The sequence below is a fragment of the Bos mutus genome, chromosome 5 (genome assembly GCF_027580195.1).
Source record: "Bos mutus isolate GX-2022 chromosome 5, NWIPB_WYAK_1.1, whole genome shotgun sequence".
NCBI classification, from domain to species: Eukaryota; Metazoa; Chordata; class Mammalia; order Artiodactyla; family Bovidae; genus Bos; species Bos mutus.
In genome coordinates this window covers 43,459,059-43,485,406 of record NC_091621.1, presented here as the reverse complement: position 1 = coordinate 43,485,406, position 26,348 = coordinate 43,459,059, and the positions used below count along the sequence as shown (strand labels likewise).

General features: G+C 39.5%; 1 protein-coding gene across 1 annotated transcript; it reads right to left on the bottom strand.

Annotated features, from left to right (window-relative positions):
* Positions 1-203: 203 nt before the first annotated feature.
* HIGD1C (HIG1 hypoxia inducible domain family member 1C) lies at positions 204-12,821 on the bottom strand. The gene is made up of 3 exons (XM_005892029.2): positions 12,728-12,821; positions 7,513-7,647; positions 204-558 (listed from the first exon to the last, which is right to left on the bottom strand). The coding sequence occupies exons 1-3, from the start codon at positions 12,819-12,821 to the stop codon at positions 494-496; spliced, it is 294 nt and encodes a 97-aa protein (XP_005892091.2). The 3' UTR covers positions 204-493.
* Positions 12,822-26,348: the final 13,527 nt, after the last annotated feature.

Genomic DNA, 26,348 nt, shown 5'->3' with positions numbered 1-26,348 from the left:
GTGCGCCCTGCTGCCCCACAGGGGCCCTCAGGGCAGAACCAAATTTAAATAACAACGTGGCCATTCATTTGCCTCTGATGTAATTTTTGCCGATTCTAAAAAGGACTTTGTGAAAGCCTTAATTACCCTGCCCTGTCTGGAGAGAATTAAGCGATGAATACAGCATCACATTTAATATGAAGAAATTTTTTCTATAGCCATTATATAACTTCTAATTTTCAGATTGATTTGGCATAATATAGATTATTTTCTGCCACTAACTAAAAAATAAAAATTTAAAAGTCAGAAAATCATGTCCTAGGTTCTAAAAGACATCAACAAATACATTTTTTAGTTGACTATTTATGATTGTTGATTTGGAAGTCAACATCTTAAACAATTGAAGGCTATGAGAATGCTGGCTGAAACTTCTGCAGTATAATTGGCCACATATTGAAAATTCATTCTTCGTAGGTACTTTTCAGAAGGCTTCTTATTTTTCTTGTGTGTAACTTCATTTTTTGTACCTATTGAAGAATCGAGGTCTAATGTAATCCTTGTACATAGAGTAGAGAACACCTAGAAACAAAATACGTATATCAATAGAGTATTCACGGGAAACAAACACTGCATTTCTTCACTTGTATTTTTTCTAAAACTAACCTACAATTAAAAACAAACACCCTCTATCTTATTAATTTTGGGTTTAGATCATACAAGTGGCTCCAGGAAAAAACAAAACAAAACTCAACTTTGATCCCTGAGTTGGGAAGATCCCCAGAGTAGGAAACAGCAACACACTTGAACCAACCCAGTATTCTCGCCTGGAAAATCCCATGGACAGAGAAGCCTGCTGGGCTGTACAGTCCGTGGGGTCACAAAGAGTTGGACACATGCACGCTACCTCTTAAATGTAGGTGTTTCCTGGAGTTCTGATCCCAATGCTTTTCTCACCTCATTCACACCTGTTGTTTCACTTGTAAGCAAGTAGATCTCTCTTCTGAGAGTGAGACCCACATATAGACTATATTAAATGTGACATTTCTACATCCCATATGTAGATGGTCTCCAAAACTTGTATATAAGCAAATATGTTGAGCATGCCCCTCAAAATGTGCACTTATAAACAAAATAAATGTACTATAGTCAGTCAATATACTGATAAATCTTTTCTGTTTTGTTTTGTTTTTGGCTTTGGCTGCGCAGTGTGGCATGTGTGCTTGGGTGAAAAATCATCTCGGTTGTGTCTGACTCTTTATGACCTTATGGACTGTAGCACACTGCGCTCCTCTGTCCATGGGATTCTCCAAGCAAGAATACTGGCATGGGTTGCCATGCCCTCCTTCAGGGGATCTTCCTGAACCAGGGATCAAACACGTATCTCCTGCATTGGCAGGCAGGTTCTTTACCACTAGCACCACCCGGGAAGCTCAGTAAGGCATGCAGGATCTTAATTCTTCCACCAGGGATAGAACCCATGCCCCCTGAATTGGGGGTGGGGAGTCTTAATCACTGGACTACCAGGGAAGTCCCCCCACAGGCATCTTTCTAAACTGTTATCCTGACTATGTGTAAACCCTCCCCTGTTTAAACCCTTCGCTGGTTTACTTCATCTTGTTACTCCTCAACTAGCAACCATGAAAATCTACAGGGGGATCTGTTTTATATCAATTTAGCTCAGCTGTCACTATGTTTTCCAGGATTCCCTTCTCTGCATGGTGGTGGTGGTAGTTTAGTTGCTAAGTTGTGTCCGACTCTCGCGATCCCGTGGACTGTAGCCCGTCAGAATCCTCTGTCCAAGAATACTCTAGTAGTTTGCCATTTCCTTCTCCAGGGATCTTACCTGACCCAGGGATCAAACTCGTGTCTCTTGCACTGCAGGCAGATTCTTTACCAACTGAGCTACTAGGGAAGCCTCCTTTTCTGCATAGTTCTGAGTTAGCTTGGCCATGAGAGACATTTGACTTGAGATCTGAAGGTGAAAAGTGAAGCAGCACCTGCCAAATACTTTTTGCACTTGTTAGGCTTAGTATAGAGGACCAGGTGCTATTATAGTTTGTGTGTGTTGTTTATCTGCTGGCTGTCTCTGCTACTGTTGGGCAGCAGTCAAGCCCACAGGCCTTTCAGCTCCTTGTGAATCTCCTCTATTAGCTTTTCTGGCTCCTGGGCCAGATGTGGATAATAGAAGGTGCCAGCTTTTCTGAACAGGCATGCCATCTAGGTCAGAGTCGACAAGATTCTGACTCAAGTTTCCACCTGTCTTTGTGGGTTCCACTTCATCCTTGCAGAGTCTAGTTTCTTTTTCCTTCCCAACTGCTGCGTTATTCAGGTGCCAGGATTAGAAATATAACCAACAGCCTAACATGGACTGTTTGACCAGCTCCCCAAATTGCTTAAGGTCATATCTCTATAATAAATCCCTTTTTCTGTATCACTACTAGTAGTTTTCGAAGGAAATGGCAACCCACTCCAGTATTCTTGCCTGGGAAATCCCATGGAGAGAGGAGCCTGGCTATAGTTCATGAGTTTATGAAAGAGCTGGACATGACTTAGTGACTAACAACAAAAACAGCTAGTAGGTTTGCTTATCGGATTGAACAGAATGATACAGAATTTGGTATTAGAAGCTCCCAGAGGAACATAACCCTAACATAACATAACATAACCCAGAGGATTGGTTCTGTGAATTAGTTCTGGGTTATTTGGAGTTGGTTCTCTAATCTGATTAGATTTAAAGGTATTAATGGCCTTTCTCCCCACTTTCAGTGGCTAAGAGTATGCTGGCAGTCCATGGCATACATTAGCAAAACATTTAAAAAATTATCACCTTGCAGATACCCTTAACCAGGTGCCTATAGAAAGCAAGACCTTAGGTGATCAAGTATATACTGCCGTAGAACATTTAGTGGAAATATGAAGTATAATATAGCTGGTTACTTCTAAGTGTACTGGAAAACTTGGGAAAACTATACAATGGACTCATGGCTTTTTTTTTTTTTAAAGATGCAATTTATTTTTTTATTTAGATACACAAGGTCTCACAAAGTTGCAGCATGTGGGATCAAACCCAAGTCCCTGCATTGGGAGCTTGGAGCCTTAGCCACTGGACCTCCAGGGAAGTCCCTGGGCTCATAGCTTTTAATTCCTAGCTCAGGTTTGCATGAGGGATCTGAAAGCTTTATGACTTTCCAAAAAGAAACTCAATTCCTATGGCCATGAGATTGCTACTTTTGAAAAATATCCACAGAGTCTAATCTTGTGAGTGATTAATCACAACACAAAATGAATTCCCAACCTCACAACACCTCTTATATTAAAGTTTAGGGCATTGCTTTGGAAGGAATGGGACTCTGAAAATTGAAATGGGGACATATGGTCAGATTTCAGTGAAAGTGGGTCCTTGAGCCCCGATATCTTACTGACACTCCTTTGCCAGGAGAAACAGTCCTCTACATCTGTCTGAGAAAGATTGAAACTTGGACCAAAAAGTAGTCTCCACTAAATGAAGCTGAAATACCAGAACTTTCTTAGTATACTTCCATGGTAGAGCAGTGGTTCTTCTGACCTGTGGAGTAAGGGCTCTTATGGTAGGGAAAGCTAAGTGTAAACCATTCTATATGCATCTATTATCAAAGTAATACTGCATTCCCAGGGGGACTGTACAGCTTAGTGTCATCAGCAACACCTTTAAAGATGCCAGGGTGGCGATTTCTACCACATCTCTATTCATTTTGCCTCTTTTGCCAGAAGGCAGAGAGATCTTAGAGAATGATAATGGATTTATAAAAACTTAATCAGGTGATCAGTCTAATTGCAGCTATCATACAGGTGTGGTTTCAGTGCTATAGCAAACCAACATAATTTTTGCTACCTGATTTGCAGCTGTTAATCTGATGGATTGCTTTTTTCTGTACACCTTTTAGTATAAAAAGACTGTCAGAAGCAGTTTGCTTTCATCTGGCAGGGCCAGTGGTATACTTTCAGTGTTCAGTCTCAGGACTGTGTGAACTTTTCAGCCCTATGCCACAATCTAGTCTGTAGGACCTTGATCATCTCTATTCCACAGGATAGCATATCAGTCCATTACACTGATCTGATCTATCAAGGGGAAATTGCTGCTATATTGTTAGGCTAGGGAAAAGGGTGTCTGGAATGTATACCTTCTGGGGCATTTCTTAGTACTCCCATGTCCTGTGATTAAAGAAGGTGGAAAATTACACCCAATACAGGAAGGATGATTAATGACCCACATCATTTAAGAATGAAGGTTTGGGTTAACAGCCCAGTCAAATAACTATGAATAGCCAAGGTGTTTTTGGAAGGCAAAGGATGGAAAAATGCCTAGTGGAAAAACATGGTTATAATATGAGCCATGCTTACCTGACCAGTTGCAAAAACAAAGACTGTGATGGTTAGGAATATTTATTCCTTGTTTTTATATGAATACACTTGTATATATCCACCAGTTTTTGTTTTTGTTTTTGTTTTTTTTTACTGTTTGCCACTTTCATTTACCTACCATCTAATATAAAAAGTGTTAATAGTAGTTAAACTTATATCTCAGTATTTAAGTCACAGGATATCAAAAGGGAACATGACTCAGCTCAAAAATGAATCAACATCACCCAAAGGGAAACTTGGGGAGAGAGCATGTTTTCGGTTATACAAGGCATGTTTGATTTTGCCATTTGTTTTTATTTGAAGGTAAGTGTATTAAGAGATGTATATATGGATACCAGGTGGACAAGTAGTAGAAGGTGATGGATTTGTGTTGTGTCAACTTAGCTAAAATGTAACTAGGTTTTCCAAAATTCCTTTCCTTTTGTCAACTACAAATTGGAACTTGCCATCTACCTTGATAAGTATTAAATCGTGCGCTGCTGCTGCAGCTCTTGATTTTCAACACCCCCCGAAAGGAGTTTAGGGTAGAAAGCAGAAATGAGGCACTTTGTGCTCAGGGAAAAACTGGGAAGGCAGGTCTTCAGATAGTTAGATATTTTCAGGAGCTGACTTAATGAGCCCAATTCTTATATCTCCTATCTAGAAAAGCACTAAAATCCTTCATAGTGATGACTATTCTTTGTGACCACCAGAAAGCTTCACAAGACTAGCAGAAACCTTCTGGAAGATATGTGTTTGACTCCATGTATTCCCCCTTCACCAAAATCACATACAGAATGATGTTACCTCCACTCCACCCGACCCCTGCCTCTTTGGAGTAATTTCTCAGAGCTATCTGAGGTGCTGCCTCCCAGGCTGAAATCTTCATTTTGCCCCAAATAAACCTCAACTCGCAACTGTCACATTGTGCATTTTTTTAAGTTGACACTTTCATTCCCTAAAAAACTGCACAGGAGATATTTAGCATGAGCCTAGAAGGCAGAGGTAAAGCAACAGCCAAGGTCTCTTAACCCGACAAGGCACTGCTGCAGCCTGTTTTTGCTTATCTGCTGGACCACTTCGTTGGCATGGGGCAGCAATCAGGAGTGCAGCTACCATGGCTCCCGCTGACTCTCCTCTGTCACTTTCTCTGACTCCTTGGCCAGGTCTGTGTTTAGTTCCAGGATGAGGGGCATCAGCTTTTTCTATGTCACTCCCAGCATCTACTTTGAAGGCTTAGAAATGGTGAGAACTCCACAAGGATTCCAGAATATCCTGTGTGTTCTAGGTCATCCTTGTAGGTTCTAGATTTTCCTTGCTTTTCTCATTTTTCATCTACCATTTCTTAATAACTGCTTGCTCTGACCACTTCAGGTCCCAGTTCCTGATACATAAGCAAGAGCCTTACGATTACATAAATCCAAATACCTATAACAATTCTCTTACTTTATGTTACTACTAGTAGTTCTACAGTCTCAACAAACACAGATTTATCTCCTACCATACCAAGCTATGTAGAGTTCCACTAACATGCCATGCTTTTGTGACTTTTTCCTCTGCCTAGAGCCCCAACTTCCTTCTCTGCTTAGTTATTTCCTCTATATTCTTGGCTCACCACATGGTTTGCATCCTTAGAGAGGCCTCCCCTGGATTCTCAGCTCTAGATGCCCCTCCTTTGTGCTTGTGCTTCCATGGCAACCTGTGTTATTTTGCTGTCGTACATTTGACTTTATACTGTCTTTTCCTGCTCTTGGTCTCAGAGAAGGCAATGGCACCCCACTCCAGTACTCTTGCCTGGAAAATCCCATGGACAGAGGAACCTGGTAGGCTGCAGTCCATGGGGTCGCTAAGAGTCAGACACGACTGAGCGACTTCACTTTCACTCTTCATTTTCATGTATTGGAGAAGGAAATGACAACCCACTCCAGTGTTCTTGCCTTGAGAATCCCAGGGATGGGGGAGCCTGGTGGGCTGCTGTCTATGGGGTCGCACAGAGTCGCACACGACTGAAGCGACTTAGCAGCAGCAGCAGCTCTTGGTCTCTCTCCCTAAGGAGACTAAACTGTTGGAGGGTAGGGAGTTACTTTTTATATCCCTAGACCAGCACAGTGCCTTGCACAGAGCACGTGCTCAGTGTTTGCTGAATGATGAAAATGAGAACACATTACTCTGTAGTAACGTTTCCTGTTGTATTTTGTTCAAGTATCACATATCACAACTCATAGTAAGAAGATAATTACCATATAACTCCCTCTAGGCAAGTCCCACACTCATCATCTCATAATCCTAGATCTACTCAGGCAGAATCTACTTTGCACAGTATGAAGGGGAGCTAAGAACATTGTGACTTGTTCTTATTAATGTAGACAAAAAAACCTAGATAATTTAGGTCCCAAAGTAAATTCTTTGTCTATCTGAACTATCTGATTTAGCTGTTGATATAGCCTGAATAAACCAGATAATTTTACACCATTCTTTGGATTTTACTGTGTAAATGTCACTTAATTTACAGACTAATAAAAAAAATTGCCTATTGCTCAAGCTGAATAGCTGAGTTACATAGGGTATAAACTATTCACTGGTCCTTTTATCACAGAGGATAATACAAACTATAACTTAGTTATTTACCGGGTTTTTCCTTTTAAAAATTGAAGTATATTTCACATACAACATTATGGTATACAACATAATGATTCTGTATTTGTATGTATTGTGAAATGATCATCACAATAAGCCTAGTTAACATTTATCACCAGATATAGTTACAGAATTTTTCCTTTTGATGAGAACTTTCAAGATCTACTCTCTAGGCAACCTTCAAATATGCAGTACAGCATTATTAACTATAGTCACCATGCTATATATTATATCCCCATGACTTATGCATTTTATAACTGGAATTTTGTACCTTTGCCTACTGACGTTTTTTCAGTGCTTAAAATACCACGACATTAAGCCTATAACTGGGCAGCAACCTCAACCAAGTGAAGATCGCTGCCTTTCTTTCCAATCCTCCTCCATTAATCATCTTGATCCAATATTCATGAATGAATATAAATGAATGAATAAATAAAAATACTCTCTAATCTGAATGAATGAATAATGAAAATACTCTCAAAGATGGTTAAATCATATACAAATTAAGTAGGTTACCTAGAGTCACAGCTCCTACAACAAATCCTTGGGCAGCAACTCTCATGTGAATAAGATGAATGGACATCTTCTGATCTCTTCTGTATTTTAACTTGTAAAGACCATAGGACACCACAGTCACAAAGCCTGCTATCCCTGTAAATTAAAAAAGTAGAGATTATATAAATAGCAGGCTAAAATTTCCCAAGAACTTAGAGATTTGAATAAAGGGCTGCCCATGGGATCAGTATGTGGAAGATAAGCAAGCAAAACACCAAAAAAATACTTCATTAATGGATTCAGTATCTGCAGTTTTGACTCTTTCAGAAAAAATCAAATTATATAGTATAGAAACTTGTCTAGTAGTTTTCCTGAGGCATGGTTTCAAATTTGTAAGCAGTAAGACTTTTATTTGGGGCAAGCTGTTTAACCAGTGAGTGAACCAACCAAAATCTCAGCATTCATAGCTTTTGGGTGTTTGGCTTTATTCCTCTCTACTTTTTATTAGTATTAAATAAGGAGTAAATCTAGTGAAGTGAAAGAAACTTTAATATCTTAAGTGAAAATGACCTGTTGATTTTTAATAAGAGGTAAAAAGGTGTGAATATTTGCATGAGAAGCCTGTGAATCTGGGAAGAACTGTGATTCTAAAAAATTCCAGAAGCCCATACAAATATTTTTGTATTCCTTACACATGTCAAGAACTGAATATACAGCTGTGACAACCAAGATTGTATGCAGTTGACTCTAAAACAGAAACCTGAATAGCAATCAACTGAATAGGGAAAATTCTAGTAAGTGATTTGAAACAGTGTGAGAAGTTAATCCATGACAAATCAAAATAACCATATAACAAATAAGGGGATGACTATCTGAATTAGCTTGAATTTACATCTCACACCAGACCCTCCAAAAAACTCTGGATGGGTTAGAGTTAAGTATGAAAACAAAACAAATTTATTAAGAAAATCTAGAAGAAAATAGAACAGAATATTTATGACATCTAAAAAAGGGGTAAGGTAGACTTAAAGTGAGGACAAAAATGCTGTATTTTGATGACAGAATAAAGGAAACTTCTGCATGGTAAAAGCGTGGCTCTATTTGGGGGCTCTCTCTTCTACTGATTTATGCACCTACTTTCATCAATACCACATTGTCTTGACTACTATATCTCTATAGTAACCCTTAACTTCAGGTAAGGATGATTCCTCCCGCTTTTTCTCAAAAAGGTTGCTTTATGTCAAATCTCAACATGAATCAGCCGTAGGTATACATGTATCCCCTCTTGAAGCTCCCTCCCATCTCCCTCCCCATCCCAGTCCTCTAGGTTAATACAGAGCCCCTGTTTGAATTTCCTGAGCCATACAGCAAAGCAATTATCCTTCAATAAAAAATAAATAAATTTAAAAAGAGGTTGTTTTAGTCATTCTAGAACTTTTGCCTTTATATGAATTTTAGAATAAGTTTGTTTACATCTACAAAAAAACCCCAATCCTGGTATTTTGATAGGAATTACACTAAACCCATAGATGAGTTTGGGGAAAACTGACATCTTTATTGAGTCATACAATCCACGAACACAACAGTCTCTATATTCATTTAGGTCTTCTTTGATTTCTTTCATTAGCATTTTGTATTTTTCACCATACAGATTTTATACATGTTTTCTGAAGCTTGAAAGTGAAAGTGTTAGTTGCTCAGTCGTGTCTGACTCTTTGCAACACCATGGACTGTAGCCTGCCAGGCTCCCCTGTCCCCTGTCCCCTGTCCATGGAATTTTCCAGGCAAGAGTACTGAAGTGGGTAGCTATTCTCTTCTCTAGGGAATCTTCCTGACTCAGGGATTGAACCCATGTCTCCTGCACTCCAGGCAGATTCTTTACTGTCTGAGCCACCAGGAAAACCCTAATCATTTTGTTTTCTTTAGAGTGACTGTAAATGGTCTCATGGCTTTAATTTTGGCTTCCATGTGTTTGATGTTAGTATATGGAAATGCAATTGGTGCTTAACTAGAATAGCAAGTTTTGACTAACTATGTTGGCGTGTGTTTGTCTCTATGGGTGGGTGAGGATATATTTATTCTAAGAATCAGAGTAAATAATCACATTTATATGAAAATTTTGTATGCTAATTAGCAATAAGTGAAATTGAAATAAAAATGACAAACAAAAACAGCAAAAAACAAATTACAGTAAAACAGTGATGGCAGGTACACTGAGAAACAGGTACAATGCTGAAAGCTCTGTAAAGATTTAGCCAAATCATTCTGGAAAGAAATCTGAAAAGATATAATAATTGATATTAAACTAACATATGAGAAGTTTAAGAGGGAAGGGACATATGTGTACCTATGACTGATTCATGTTGATATATGACAGAAACCATCACAATATTGTAAAGTAATTACCCTCCAATTAAAAATAAAATTAAAAAAAAACTGAACATGCTTCATGCCCTGAAAATTCTACTTTGGGGAAAATACTCCAAGGAAGTAAGCAAAAGAAAAGTCAAGAAGTTGACACAAAGATGTTTATGGCTACACTATGAATGAGGAAAAACAAAACAACCCAAATGGCCCAAACAGAGGAAAAACTATCAGAGCTGTAAAAAAAATTGTAAATATAATTATACTTACATTATAGTATAATATACTACTATGAAATATTAAGTAAAAGAAGCAAAAATAAATAATCTATTGACACAGAGTTTAAATAACATGTAATGTTTTGAAGTGTCATTATTTAGACCTTAGCAGTGAGCATAAGATTTTAAACAATATAAATCAATTATAACGACAGAAGTCAAGATAAGAAATTAAAACGTTCTATAAATTATCTGCATAGAATACTCCATCCTGCGGAAGAAAATACTTAGTAGATATTCTTAATAAAACGAGTAAAACAAACTAATAATATATAATACAAATTTTATCATTTAGTTTTCTAGCAAAAACTTGGCTGTCTTCCCTTATCAAGACTCTGTTCTTACTGAAATTTGTTTTGCTTCTTTTAGAGATTAAAGTCAGACCCTTTACTGTTTTCCATACAGAATCTCTGTAGTTTGTATATAATTGAGTTTAGCTGGAAACACTTTCATCTTTCTACTTTAATCACCCTAAATGTCTCTGGAAAAACAATTTAATTTACAACAGACACAGTGATTAATCTGTTCATTATAGTGATCTGTTCAAGTGACACTGAGTTCTTGAATTTTTTTTCTAGTTAAAAATGCTAAAGATGATAAAATAATCACTATAAAATTATTTGCCTCCCTTTCTTGTGCTATTACAAGCCTTAATCAAATTAAGTGAAACTTTTAAACACAGAATACTACTTTAAAGTAAAATTTTGATTATTTTTGATACGTGAATAATGACACATAAAGTTGCTAGATTTGTAGTGACATTTAATGGAAACATATGACTTATACCTATCTAGAAGCTTTTGTGGAATTAATCACAAACTTATGTTTGTCTGATTTATATATATATACATTTAAATTTTATTGAAGTATAATTGATTTACAACCTTGTGTTAATTTCTGCTGTACAACAAAGTGATTCTGTTTTACATATATATATTCTTATTCATATTCTTTTCCATTTATAGTTAATCACACTATATTGAGTATAGTTACCTGTATATATGTATGATTTAAATACTTTTTTTAAAAATAGTTTCCAGACTAAACACTAGGAGAGAGGGATGGCTGAAGTATACACTAATAATGCTTAGGGCAGCTAAAGTATCCAAAAGAGAAGGAAAAGAAAGTTTAGCTTTTGAAACAAAATACTGGTGCTTAGATTTTTTTTTTAATTCCACATATATATAGCATTTGATAAAAATGTAAACACATTAAATGTGTTGGGAAAGGATAAAGAGGCCAAGACTCCAGATACAATTATAATAATATTGATACTTCTTGCATCAAGCATTTATTTAACCATCAATCTTAGCATCTGGAACACATCAGGAAGCCAACAACAAGCCTCAGAGAATGAACACCAAAGTTCATGCTCTCAATTATATAGGTAGGCCCAGACTTTCATTCAGAGCTTCTTAACTCTGAATTGACTCACAGTTCTTTGAGCTTGGGTATCTAGCTTCTGGCAACACAAAATATTAGAAGCAAAAGTTTCTGATGGTACCCAACAGTAATGGAAGAAAGAGAAAAATCTATAAACATTGGACACAAGAACTTAAAGAGATATGTAGATCTTCCTTAACTCGTGATGGGATTATATCTTGATAAACCCATCATAAGTTGAAAATACTGTAAGTCAAAAATTCATTTAATACAACCTCACTTATTGAAGCCGAGTCTACTTTAAACGTGCTCAGAGTACCTACATTAGCCTGTAGTTAGGCAAAATCATTGAATGCAAAGCCTATTTTATAATACAGTGTTGAATATCTCATGTAACTGATTGAATATCATACTGAAAGTGAAAAACAGGATGTTGGGTACAGAGTGGTTGTAAAGGTATTGGGTGTTTACCTTCAAGATGGTGAGGCTGACTGGGAGCTGCTGCTAGCCAGCACCATCATAAGAGTATTGTATCACACATCGTTAGCCCAGGAAAAGACCAACATTCAAAGGATGATTTCTACTTGAATGCACATTGCTTTCTCATCATCTCAAAGTCAAAAAGTCGTAACTCTGTATACAGAGTCTCTGTATACATCTTAATAGTTCCTAACAGACTCAGTCTAATAAACTGATTTGGCTGCTACTGATTCTGAATCATTATAGGAAAGTTACAGTCTATTCACTCAATTCTATTTAGACTGGTTGGGAAGTTTTTAAAAAAATTTTTTATATAAAACTGTAATTTTATTTTTTATATTTATTTATTGGCTGTGCCAAGAGGCATGTGGGATCTTAGTTCCCCAATTAGGGATTGAACCCATCCCCCCTGCACTGGACATGCAGAATCTCAACCACTGGACCAGCAGGGAAGTACTTGGCAATGAGTACTTTTAAATAGACTGTGAATGAAAATGAATTAAATGGAATAAAAATCTGATGCTTCATAATAATAATAGCTAACATTTACTGAGTATTTGTCATATACTAGGAACCGTGCTGAAAGTTTAACTCATACATGCATAGCAGGGCTTAGCTTCAATTATCTGAAAGTATTCAATTATATAAAATATTTCAATACTCAAAGATACTGGTCGAGGTATTATTGTGTTATTACAGTTTTACAGTATCCAGTCAAGGCTTGTACTTACCTACAGGGACAAATGGGGAGTCTCTAGATTTTCTGATCAGTCGGGATAACTGGCCTTCGTCTTCATCTGCTGACCACTGGTTACCTGAAGACATTTTTCTCTCTAATAACTAGGGGATAAATGTGGTTGCTATGAATGATCAGAAAGAATCTGTTTCCCTCTTCCAATATACTCTTATGTGTTCTTCATTTGCTTGACATGACTGTCTGCTCAACTGAAATAAAGTTATCTTTCTTTCACCCTCTGCATTGTGGAATCCTTTCATTTTGTTTAGGGGTGGAGGAAAAAGAAATATACAGAGTGGTAAATAATAATCAGATTCCATGAATACAGAGTAAAACCATAGATCATAGGAGTGTTACTCAGTCCCCTTTCACTGTTCGGCATTTGTAATCATTGGGAATCTCAGAACTTCCACAAAGAGTAAGAGCAGAGTTTCTATTACAAAATACAGTTTCAAAGAATGATGGCAAAGCCAACATAGGCAAAAATTACTCCAGATTTACAGTTGCTGGGAGAATGACCACTCCAGTTCTGCAGAATGTGTAGGGTACTATAAAGTCATTGAGATTTTTACCAAGCACCTACCATGTACCAGGTGTACCTAGTCAATTGAAATAATCTTCCTTGTCTGCATAGGATGAATGAGGAAGCTAGCAAGAGCAACTATAATCACAATCAACATGAGCTGGAATTATCTGTTTGTTATCCGTGCAACCCTCTATTTTTAACCCTCAAATCTGAAATACGATGGCTTCATTCTTTGATATCAACCAGCTTTCATCAGAAAATGTAATCTGGTAAACGGCAGAAGCACAATACCTTTAGCGTACTCCACCACCTGCAGCCTGTCTTCTGGTGTTCGCTTAGCAGGAAGCCGTGGATCAGAACAGGCTTTGCAAAGACGGGACACGTTCAGGTGCAATTTCTAACTAATTGATAATGGGAAAGCCAGTACCCTCGCCCCAGCAAGGGGGAGTGGCCGGCTGGTATTGGCCAAGGTTTCATAAGCCCCAGCTGGAAACTTACTAGTAGCAGGACCTGGACCACAAACATTAGGTTTTCGAAGATAACACTCAAGGAAACATTAAGCTTTTCAAGAAAAGGCCTTTCCTTCTGCCTTCAAAAGGGTGCTCCCAATTCCCTCTGTGGTTGAGTCCCCGTTACCCAACTCCTAGTCCAGAAATTGAATGGAAAGTGGGGGCAGGGTTACAACAGTGGGTTTGTAGGTGGGAGCGGGGTTAGCTTTATGAGGCCAAGATTCTTGTTGTCTTTTAGTGCGCTTGCCAGATGGCCGCCCACGGTGGCCGAGATCTGAGGCTGAGGAGCCGCGAGCCTGTTGGGACCTCATCTGACCGCCAAGCCCTCGCACCTGAGCTCCACGTGGAGCTGGGAGCTGCACGCTTGCCCTGCCAGGAAGGACGTGACATCACTGCGCCCTCGGCCAATCCGAAGGCCCGGGGCTGGGAGACAGACGGTGTGAGTGAGCTGCGCCTGCTCGGCGTGAAGCTACTGTCTTTCCCTGCAGGTGGTGGTGGACGCTGTCTTCGCTGCTTCTGTGAGGGTGCAGCCTTGAGGCCTCAGAGAAATTCTGACTCCGGTCTCCCAACTGCAGCCACGAACGCCTCAGGTGGAGGACAGAGGACCAGGTAGAGTTTGCGCTTTTACCTTAGAAGTTTGAAGTTTTTAATTATTTTAGATTTACAGAAAAGTTCCCAGAATACTACAAGAAAACTGTATATCTGATAACTTAGATCCCCCTTTGTTAACATTTAGTCGCGTTTGCTTTATCATTTTCCTCTGGATATGGTTTCTTCCTTCCTATGAGCCACCTGAAGAAAGTTGCACACGGATAGGCCTGTACCCCTATATACTTTGTGTGCACTTGGGGCATTTTGTTACATAACCGTCGTACAAAGAGCAAAAATAGGAAATTAACAGTGCTATAATATGATAATCTCAAGATTTTATTCACATTTCACTAATGGTCCCAATAATCCTTAACAGCAAAAAAAATTTTTTTTTCTTGTCAAGGATCCAGTCCACTCCAATACACATTACATTTGGTTGTCAAGTGTCTTTTAGACTCCTTTAATCTGGAACATTTCCTTAGTTGGTCCATTACTCAAGATTCTTCAGAGAAACAGAATTGATAGGTTGTTTTTTTTTTTTTTAATATTCATTTGTTTCTTTGGCTCTGTTGGGTCTTAGCTGCGGCACATGGGATCTTCATTGTAAGCCATGGACCCTCTAGTTTTGTCTCACGAACTCTAGAGCTCAGTGGGCTTTAGTAGTTGCAGATTCTTAAATTTCTGATCTTACTCAGTGACTTTTTTTTTCCCCCTTCTGTGAAATGAAGAGTGAAGCTGTCTGCTGAGAGGAACATTGTGGAAATGAGTGTGGTGAAGGTTTGTCCTTTGTGGCAACTGAGGGCAAATTATGAGATTTCTTAGCAACAATGAAAGTCTAACTCAGATTTTGTACTTTCTCCTGAGAGCAGCAGAGGAAGAAAATGGCTGGGATCAACTGTTTGTTTAACAAAGGTTAATTGAGTGCTGCAGACAGAAAGATGTGTTAAGACAAATGCCCTGTCCTCAAGAAGCTTAGAATCAAGTTGGGGAGATGGATGAGTAAAGCAGTGTCACGTGAGAACCTGTTGAGATGATGGGAGGAAGAGGTATGGACTTATAGGAGCTAAAGGATCTTAAAATTCAAACTGCAGAGTTAAAGAATTCTTTTAGAGAAAGTGACTTATGGGATTTTTTTTTTAAAGAAAACTTATAGATTTTAGGTGAAGAGATGGTAGGGATGTTGCAGGCAGAGGGTACAACTTGTGGAAAGGCACAGAGGCAAACAGCAAAAGTGGTTCAAGGTGTAGAATTGGGTGGGAGTGGCTTGTAGAGGATGGAGCTATACGACCAGTGGGGCCAGATCATGAGACCCTTGCATTTTATTCATTAAAATTTTTTTATTGGCGTATAGTTGATTTACAATATTGTGTTAGTTTCAAGTGTATAGCAAAGTGAATCAGTTCTCTCTCTCCATAAACATATATCCATTCTTTTTTTAGGTTCTTTTCCCATGTAAGTTGTTAACAAAATATTGAGTACAGTTCCCTGTGCTGTATAAGTCTTTGTTAGTTACCTATTTTATATATAGTAGTGTGTATATGTTAATCCCAATCTCCTAATTTATCACTTACCCCCACGTTTTCCCTTTGGTAACAGTAAGTTTGATTTCAAGATTTGTGAGTTTGTTACTATTTGTAAATAAGTTCCTTGTGTTGTTTTTAAAATTAGATTCCACATATAAGTGATATCATGTGATATTTGTCTTTCTCTGACTCACTTCACTTAGTATAATAATCTCTGGGTCCATCCATTTTGCTGCAAATGGCATTATGTCATTCTTTTTTATGGCTGAGTAATATTCCACTGTATACACGTACCATGTTTTCTTTATCTGTTCATCTGCTGATGGACATTTTGGTTGCTTCTATGTCTTGGCTATTGTAAATTGTGCTGCTGTGAACATTGGGATGCATGTATTTTTTTGAATTATGTTTTTTTGTGAACATATACCAAGGACTGAGACTGCTGGATCATATGGTAGATTGATATTTAGTTTTTTAAGGAACCTCCATATTGTTCTCCATAATGATTATACCACTTTAAATTCCCACCAATCGTGTAGGAAGGTTCCCCTTTCTCCACACCCTCTTCAGCATTTTTTTTGTTTGTTTTTAGACTATTTGATGATGGCCATTCTGACTGGTGTGAGGTGATTCAGCATTGCATTTTTCTAATGATTAGTGATGTTGAGCATCACCAGTCAGAATGGCCATCATCAAATAGTCTAAAAACAAACAAAAAAAATGCTGAAGAGGGTGTGGAGAAAGGGGAACCTTCCTACACGATTGGTGGGAATTTAAAGTGGTATAATCATTATGGAGAACAATATGGAGGTTCCTTAAAAAACTAAATATCAATCTACCATATGATCCAGCAGTCTCAGTCCTTGGTATATGTTCACAAAAAAACATAATTCAAAAAAATACATGCATCCCAATGTTCACAGCAGCACAATTTACAATAGCCAAGACATAGAAGCAACCAAAATGTCCATCAGCAGATGAACAGATAAAGAAAACATGGTACGTGTATACAGTGGAATATTACTCAGCCATAAAAAAGAATGACATAATGCCATTTGCAGCAAAATGGATGGACCCAGAGATTATTATACTCTTGTTTACATTTCTTGGTGCAAGAAAACAGTGGAAAAAGGTTAGATACTTACAACCAGCCTCCAGTTTGCTCTTCCACATGGAAGTAACAACTGAAACAGGGTAAATAGCCAGGCTTTGTCCCCTGAGGACACCATAAAATAACAGTCATGGCAGGAACAGAGAGGGGCTAAGCCTTGTTTGAGTAAAAGGATCAGTTGAGTTCAGTTCAGTCACTCAGTCTTGTCCGACTCTTTGCGACCCCATGAATCGCAGCATGCCAGGCCTTCCTGTCCATCACCAACTCCCAGAGTTCACTCAAACTCATGTCCATCGAGTTGGTGATGCCATCCAGCCATCTCATCCTCTGTTGTCCCCTTCTCCTCCTGCCCCCAATCCCTACCAGCATCAGAGTCTTTTCCAATGAGTCAGCTCTTCGCATGAGGTGGCCTAAGTATTGGAGTTTCAGCGTTAGCACAGTCCTACCAAAGAACACTCAGGACTGATCTCCTTTAGAATGGACTGGTTGGATCTCCTTGCAGTCCAAGGGACTCTCAAGAGTCTTCTCCAACACCACAGTTCAAAAGTATCAATTCTTTGGTGCTCAGCCTTCTTCACAGTCCAACTCTCACATCCATACATGACCACTGGAAAAACCATAGCCTTGACTAGATGGACCTTTGTTGGCAAAGTAATGTCTCTGCTTTTGAATATGCTATCTAGGTTGGTCGTAACTTTCCCTCCAAGGAGTAAGCGTCTTTTACTTTCATGGCTGCAGTCACCATCTGCAGTGATTTTGGAGCCCCCAAAAATACAGTTTTCCCATCTATTTGCCATGAAGTGGTGGGACCAGATGCCATGATCCTCGCTTTCTGAATGTTGAGTTTTAAGCCAACTTTTTCACTCTCCTCTTTCATTTTCATCAGGAGGCTCTTTACTTCCTCTTCACTTTCTGCCATAAGGGTGGTGTCATCTGCATATCTGAGGTGTTTGATATTTCTCCCGGCAATCTGATTCCCGCTTGTGCTTCTTCCAGCCCAGCGTTTCTCATGATGTACTCTGCATAGAAGTTAAATAAGCAGGGTGACAATATATAGCCTTGACGTACTCCTTTTCCTATTTGGAACCAGTCTGTTGTTCCATGTCCAGTTCTAACTGTTGCTTCCTGACCTGCATATAGGTTTCTCAAGAGGCAGGTCAGGTGGTCTGGTATTCCCATCTCTTGAAGAATTTTCCATAGTTTACTGTGATCCACACAGTCAAAGGCTTTGGCATAGTCAATAAGGCAGAAATAGATGTTTTTCTGGAACTCTCTTGCTTTTTCGATGATCCAGGGGATGTTGGCAATTTGATCTCTGGTTCCTCTGCCTTTTCTAAAACCAGTTTGAACATCTGGAAATTCATGGTTCACATATTGCTGAAGCCTGGCTTGGAGAATTTTGAGCATTACTTTATGTGTGAGATGAGTGCAATTGTGCGGTAGTTTGAGCATTCTTTGGCATTGCCTTTCTTTGGGACTGGAATGAAAACTGACCTTTTCAAGTCCTGTGGGCACTGCTGAGTTTTCCAAATTTGCTGGCATATTGAGTCTAGCACTTTCACAGCATCATCTTTTAGGATTTGAAATAGCTCAACTGGAATTCCATCACCTCCACTAGCTTTGTTCGTAGTGATGCTCTCTAAGGCCCACTTGACTTCACATTCCAGGATGTCTGGCTCTAGGTCAGTGATCACACCATCGTGATTATCTGGGTCGTGAAGATGTTTTTTGTACAGTTCTTCTGTGTATTCTTGCCACCTTTTCTTAATATCTTCTGCTTCTGTTAGGTCCATACCATTTCTGTCCCTTATCTAGCCCATCTTTGCATGAAATATTCCCTTGGTATCTCTAATTTTCTTGAAGAGATCTCTAGTCTTTCCCATTCTGTTGTTTTGCTCTATTTCTTTGCACTGATTGCTGAGGAAGGCTTTCTTATCTCTTGCTATTCTTTGGAACTCTGCATTCAGATGCTTATATCTTTCCTTTTCTCCTTTGCTTTTCGCTTCTCTTCTTTTCACAGCTATTTGTAAGACCTCCCCAGACAGCCATTTTGCTTTTTTGCATTTCTTTTCCATGGGGATGGTCTTGATCCCTGTCTCCTGTACAGTGTCACGAACCTCCGTCCATAGTTCATCAGGCACTCTGTCTATCAGATCTAGTCCCTTAAATCTATTTCTCACTTCCAAGGTATAATCATAAGGGATTTGATTTAGGTCAAACCTGAATGGTTTAGTGGTTTTCCCTACTTTCTTCAATTTCAGTCTGAATTTGGCAATAAGGAGTTCATGATCTGAGCCACAGTCAGCTCCTGGTCTTGTTTTTGCTGAGTGTATAGAGCTTCTCCATCTTTGGCGGCAAAGAATATAATCAATCTGATTTCGATGTTGACCATCTGGTGATGTCCATGTGTAGAGTCTTCTCTTGTGTTGTTGGAAGAGGGTGTTTGCTATGACCAGTGCGTTCTCTTGGCAAAACTCTATTAGCCTTTGCCCTGCTTCCTTCCGTATTCCAAGGCCAAATTTGCCTGTTACTTCAGGCAGTAACTCCTGTTACTACCCGAGGCAATCTACAGATTCAGTGCTGCTGCTGCTGCGTCGCTTCAGTTGTGTCCGACTCTGTGTGACCCTATAGACGGCAGCCCACCAGGGTCCCCCATCCCTGGGATTCTCCAGGCAAGAACACTGGAGTGGGTTGCCATTTCCTTCTCCAATGCAGGAAAGTGAAAAGTGAAAGTGAAGTTGCTCAGTCGTGTCCGACTCTTAGTGACCCCATGGACTACAGCCCAACAGGCTCCTCCATCCATGGGATTTTCCAGGCAAGAGTACTGGAGTTGGGTGCCATTGCCTTCTCCACAGATTCATGCAATCCCTCTCAAATTGCCAATGCCATTTGTCATAGAAATGGAACAAAAATGTTTTAAATTTGTATGGAAACACAAAAGACCTCGAATAGCCAAATAGTCTTTAAATAGGAAAACAGAGCTGGGGGAATCAGGGCTTCCTGATTTCAGACTATACTACAGAATCTTGCATTTTAAGCTAAGGATTTTGAGCTTTGATCTGAAAGCCATGAGAAGCCACCAAAGGATTTCAGGCAGGAAGTGGTTTTTTATTTAGCTTCTAGAAGCATCATAGAGAAGTTTGGGAGGGATGGGGCTGTGGCGAGGCTTACTTAATTGAAGTAAGGAGTGGTGTGTGCAGAAGCAATGGAAGAAGAAGGGGAGGGTCGGTATCTGGCTGTAGGAAGAAAGAGAAAGCTAGGATGATGTCTTGGGTTCCCAGCTTGAGTAACAGTGACAAACAGTGATTTGGCAATTTGCTGAGATTAAACAAATAAGAAGCAGGTTAGAGGTAAAGGAGACCCATAGTCAGATATTGGCAGATTTTATGGCAATAGGAAAATGAGGCATGAATGGGAGAGTGGTGATGAATTGATTTACACTGCAGTCCAGCCTGGTTAGAAAAGGGAATCAATCTTGGTTGGTAACCAAGACAGATTAGACTTATCCGAGGTTTCTAAGTTGAAAAATGGGTGGGAGAGGTAAAAGGCTGGAAGGCTGGGTTTCAAGAATGAAACTTTAGAGTAAAATTTTATATGTGGCACTTTGGAGGTAATGATGATGTGGTTCGATAGATGTTTAGTATGTCTGTTTTCCTCTAGAAATGGTAAGTTTATTTGTAGGAGCATTTTTTTCCCAAGGAGAGGATCTGTATCTTTCATCAGACTCCCAAGGAAATCTCTTAGGACCCTATAAAAATAAAGAATTGGTATTAGCCCCATCATAACCTGTTTCTCATATTTTCAGACATACCTGTCATGTAGTTGCTATATGAGCAGAAGGCAAATGTTTCTTTATAAAATTTAACTCAGAAGGGCCCTACAGAATATGAAGGGGAGAAAATAAAAGCACAATAGCAAAAAGGTAGCTGACAGGTTAGCAATTTATTAATAGTGTCTGCTCTCTCCAGTGTTTCCTCCCACTTTTAATATTGGGGCAGATGAGGGGTATGCATTGGCATGCAGTTTGGTATATGGCATCATTTATGTTTATAAATAAATGTATATCTTACTGTTTAAGCCTTTGGTTTTTTAGAAAGAAAGTTTTTCGATTTCTTTGTTCCTAAGCTTTGGTGGATAATAAAGTGGAACAAAAAGCTCTTCCTCTGGGATCAGAGTTAATAATTTGTTCCCATAACCTGAGAAGTGAGAGAGAATTTGAAAGGAGTGATGTTTCTTTTATAAGCTTAATACTACCTGCTTAGCTTGACAGGTAAGACGGAAGCCAATATTGGAGGGACTAAGAAAATCCTGTAAGTATCCACAGTACTCCCTGTAGAAGTTACTTTCAGCAGCTGAAGCAAACACATTTCATGCAGGTGCCAATTTTTTATTGTCAGGTACAAAAATGAGAGCTTTTCCAAATTTTTATGAAAGATTTTAAAAATACGGACTCTTCAGAAAACATTATACTGTATAAATAATTAAGTCAGTTGGAATTCCAGGATGACATTTATAGAAATGAAGGATCTTTTCTGATAGGAAAGTAGTCTTTATTCCTCTCACAAATACTTAGGGAGGCAGGGTCTTGACCAGAGTGAGGGGCCATGTGGAGCAGTTCCAGTGCTCTTACTAACCATCTTATATATTGTTTCATCCTCACAAAAATCCTAGGACATGTGGGTACTGTTACCCTCTTATGCTAAGTGACTAAAATATTAATAAAATGTGGTGATGAGATTTGTTCAAATATTCTGACTTCAGGGACTTCCTTGGTGGTCCAGTGGCTAAGACTCTGCACTTCCAAAGCAGGGGGCCTGAGTTTGATCCCTGGTCAGGGGACGAGGGAGCTTCCCTGGTGGCGATAGTGTTAAAGAGTCTGCCTGCCAATGCAGGAAATGCAAGCGATGTGGGTTCGGTCACTGGGTCGGGAAGATCCCCCGGAGTAGGAAATGGCAGCCTGCCCCGGTATTCTTGCTTGGGAAATCCTATAGACAGAGGAGTCTGGCAGGAGTCCATGGGGCCACAGAGAACTGAACAAAACTGAGCAGCAAGTGACTAGATCCCGCATACTGCAACTAAAGATCCTGCACCTGGCACAGCCAAAATAAAGAAATATTTAAAAACAAACATTCTGGAAGCTTTTTTTCACTGGACCACAATGCGGGAAAAAACATTGAGGTGTCATTTGACAGAGGCCTTAAATAAAGAGTTGAGCAGCTTAAACTCAGTTTAATGCTGAATAGATATCTTTGTGATTTTGAGTTGTGGGAATGATCGAATTAAATTGTTCTGGAAATTATGAGCTCATGCTCAGAAAGGGGTGATGAAGGAGTGGAGGCATGGAGACCTGTTTGAAGCATTTTCTGGTATGAGAGATCAGGACTTGGGTGAGATATCTGTGTCTGCCTTAGGAAGCCACTTCTTTGTACCCCAGGAAAGTTGTTTGCTGAACTTCTGCTTTATTGTGGGTTGAATTGGGTGAAAGAGGGAAAGGAAGGTTAAGTCGGTTGTAAAAGGAATGTCTTTGTACTACTGTATCCAGATGTATTATCCCCTCCTTGCCTTAGAGCTACTTCTGTCATACCCTTGAATCAGGTAACAACTGGCCAAGTCCCAGCGTAAATGGTTTATCACTCTAGCCATCTCCGTTCAGTCTATACATGTGGTCATCCAGGCATTAATTCTGAGGCTAAGATGGTTGCTGTGGAAGTGCAGTAGAAGGGACCAGTTGAGAGATTTGAAGAAGAGGCAGGACTTCATGATGAATCCATTGGCTTCAGAGTGAGTGCCTGCTATATAGTACACACTGTACTGGGCATGTAGAAGAAAGGAGGAACAGACTGGTGGCTATTGATGAGTGCTAAGAGATTTCTCAAAGATCCAGCGTCTTGAAACAGCCAGCAAATGCTTTCTAGGGCATCACTTTACCTCTTTCTTAGGACATCATTACAGATATTGAGGAAGCTGGAAAATGTTGTTTGTTTAGGGAAGAAGAGAGTGAATTATTTTTTGATGTGGTAAATCCGAAATATTAAAGTCATGGCAATTGTGAGGTTTAGGAATCTTCTTCACATAGATGGTGGTTCACAACCTAAGTTTATAAGAAACTCTCAAGGGACTGAACACAGACCAAATGAGTCCTAAGGGATGATTCAAGAGAATTGGTGGAGGAAGGGGCAAATGGTTATAGAGACTAGGATTCAGAAGAGCTGGAGAGGCAGGGCAGCATTGTAGGGAAGTCTGGGCTTTGGAGTCAGTTGAACTACGTGGGAATACCAGGATGGCCATTCACTCGGTGGCCTGGAAGTGACAGAACATCCGCTGGTCTGCTTTCTTCTTTGTCGGGTGCAGATACTTACACCTGCCTGGTAAAGTTGTGAGTACTGTATGAAATAATTCTGTAAAACTCCCTACTATAAAGAAGGTGGGTAATAAATGAAAATTTTTATTATTAGCTGTTAGAGTCATGGAATAAACAAATCATTCCAAGGAGAAGGTTGATATCAGTTTCAGATACATTGAAAGATTCAGATACGTGAAGGATGCAGCCTGGGTTGCACTATGGGATGTGAGAGATTTTTATCTTTAAAAATGGTGAATTCTGGGAACTTCCCTGGCGGTCCAGTGGTTAAGACTATACTTCCAATGCAGGGGGTGTGAGTTCGATCTCTGGTCAAGGAGCTAAGATCCCATATGCCAATCATCCAAAAACAAAAGGTAAATTCTGAGTGGTAATTTTCCTTGTTCCCATGTAATTCTCTGTAGGTTCCCAAATAGTTTCCTTTAGAAACAAAATAATGTCATATATTATCTGTGTATTATTATTATTTTAAAAACTGAACTAGAAATGGGGAACGTTGGCCACTTTATGTTCATTTCCCGGGCCTTCAGTTAATATGACATTTGCCTCAGGTCTGTGGTGATTCCATGGTTCAGGGAATCCTGGTTATTCTTTATGTAACCTGAATGCTTTTAGTTTTAAATATTGAGGTATTTAAAGTGACACTTATTGAATTGCTTTATTTTTTGCTTTTGTTGACATTAGTCTGCTATGATTCATTACACTGTGAACTCCTTAGCAGATAAATAAGAATTGAATTTCAGTTATGTTAAGTTCTGTGTTTTCTAAAGCAATACCAAAGAGAAAGGCTTATATTAGGGTCAAGAGTACAAAAGGAACTATTATGTAATGTTTTCCTCACTTTCTATTCAAGTGTGAAATATGTAGGAATTCAGGGGAAGCAGCTGGATTATTGGAACAGTTAGGAATAGGATATAATAAATATATAAATATAATAAAATTTAGTAAGTTTTTTTTGTTGTTAGCCATTAAAATAAGTGTTGAGCTTATGGACCCAGGGTCTTAACAAAATTAGGAACAAGCTGATGGAAATAGTAGCCATCCCAAAATCTGCCCTTCGGGTTCCCAGCCCTGCCTACTGTCTTTCAGTTCCTTGAAGATATTGTTTTTCTTTTTTTTGTTTGTTTGTGACACAAGCTGATCCATTATGCTGAAAGACTCTATTCATCCTCTGAAATTCAGCTCAGATGTCACTTCCTCAAGAAAGCCTCTGATACTCTCCCTGAGAGGGCCAGATTTCATTCTCCTGAACATCTTCCTCAGAGAGAGCACTGATCACAACTGTATATGCTCCCTAGGGCAGAGAACAAGTCTAGCTTATTCAGGGCTCTAAGCCAAGCACCAAGAGCAGAGTACACAGTAGGCATGCAATAAATGTTGAATGAAGTTCAGCATTTATTAAGCACTAAGTACCTCACCTCATTAACTCCTCACAGTTACCCTTTAGGGAGATTATCCCCATTAACAGATGACGAGAGTGACACTAGCAAAGTAACTTGCCCCAGGTCATATAGTCAATGAATGACGCAGCCAGAACTTGATTCATGTCATTTTGATGGCAAAGCCAGTGTCCTTTTTTTCTTTTATTTCTCTCATTGCATGCTATTTTCCCATGGAAAAGCCAGTATTCTGAACATGGCACTATGCTTAGAAAGACAAACAGGAGGGTCTAATCAGAAGGCAGAGATGTATTTATAATGGCCATTTGTAGTGTGCCTTCCCACCATACATTTCTGCTTTCCCTAATCACAGGCCCTGCTTTCATTTGGAGGATACACAACTCTCCTTGTCTCAGTCCCCATGGTTTGGGTGTCCTCAGCCCCTGGGATGAAGTGCTGTGCCCATCAGCATGACCCATCCCATTGAAATAGGATGAATGACTCAGGGATGGACTTCTGACCTAGTATTGTCAATTGAAGAATCAACTGAGACTCAAATGTAGAACTCTGGAGTGTTTCAAAAAGTTGTCTTGATCTTTTCAACTGGCCATGGGTCCTGGAAGCATGAAGACTGGCATTATTTCCAAAGACTTTACCACCTGAAAGAGAGAAGAGGGCAGATGTGGCCCTAGACACTGTCTGGTCACTGATAACATTATCTGAGCCTTGCCCAGGCTGTGCCTCGGGCTCTCTGTTCCTAAAGTGAAAGTGAAGTTGCTCAGTCATGTCTGACTCTTTGCGACCCCATGAAGCCTACCAGGCTTCTCCATCCATGGGATTTTCCAGGCAAGAGTACCGGAGTGGGTTGCCATTTCCTTCTCTAGGGGCTCTTCCTGAACCAGGGATCGAACCCAGGTTTCCCACGTTGCAGGCAGACGCTTTACCCTCTGAGCCACCAGGGAAGCCCCTCTGTTCCTAAACCTTTCACTAATTTGAGTCAGAGTTCTTTTCGACTTAAGTCTTTTTGGGTTGGGAGTTCTGTCACCAGAAATCAAGGGAATCTAACCAACACAGGACCTAAAAAGCATTGACATGTTTTGCCTCTTATCTGTTTCCATTTTGCATAGGCTTAAGCCATGTCCTTAGGTTCTTGGAATGATCATAAATGTGTGTTTTCTGGGCCTGAGAAGGTAGTATAGCAGTGATGCTTGTCAAAATAGGTATTGTGGTTTTAGGAATCAGGGCTCTAAGACTAGCTGAGTACCTTGTGGAATGTGAGAAACTTCACTTATTTATCCCCCCCCCCACCCCCCCGCCTGTAGAGAGTAAGGATAATATTTGCTACACCGTTTAAACAAAAGGGAGTTGAGAAGAATGTGCCCAGTACTTTGTACTTTGGTATTACACACCTTCCAGCAAGCCAATAATACTTCAGCAGATCAACCTTGGTTTTTCAGATTTCTCAATCCCTAGACTGACCTAACCAGTAGTAAGTTGGGCAAATAAAGACATCCCTACTTTTAGGAGACCCTGGTGGGGGATATTCACATTCCATAGTTCAGGAGACTGTAGACTCATGTTCTAACCTCACTGTAATGAGATTAGGTGTTTAACTA

Coding starts and splice junctions, on each gene's coding strand:
- HIGD1C (XM_005892029.2), bottom strand. CDS start 12,821: ATGTCTTCAGGTAACCAGTGGTCAGCAGATGAAGACGAAGGCCAGTTA. Junction 7,648..12,727: donor CTCCCCATTTGTCCCTGTAG/GTAAGTACAAGC, acceptor TTTAATTTACAG/GGATAGCAGGCTTTGTGACT. Junction 559..7,512: donor TGTAGGAGCTGTGACTCTAG/GTAACCTACTTA, acceptor TTTTGTTTCTAG/GTGTTCTCTACTCTATGTAC.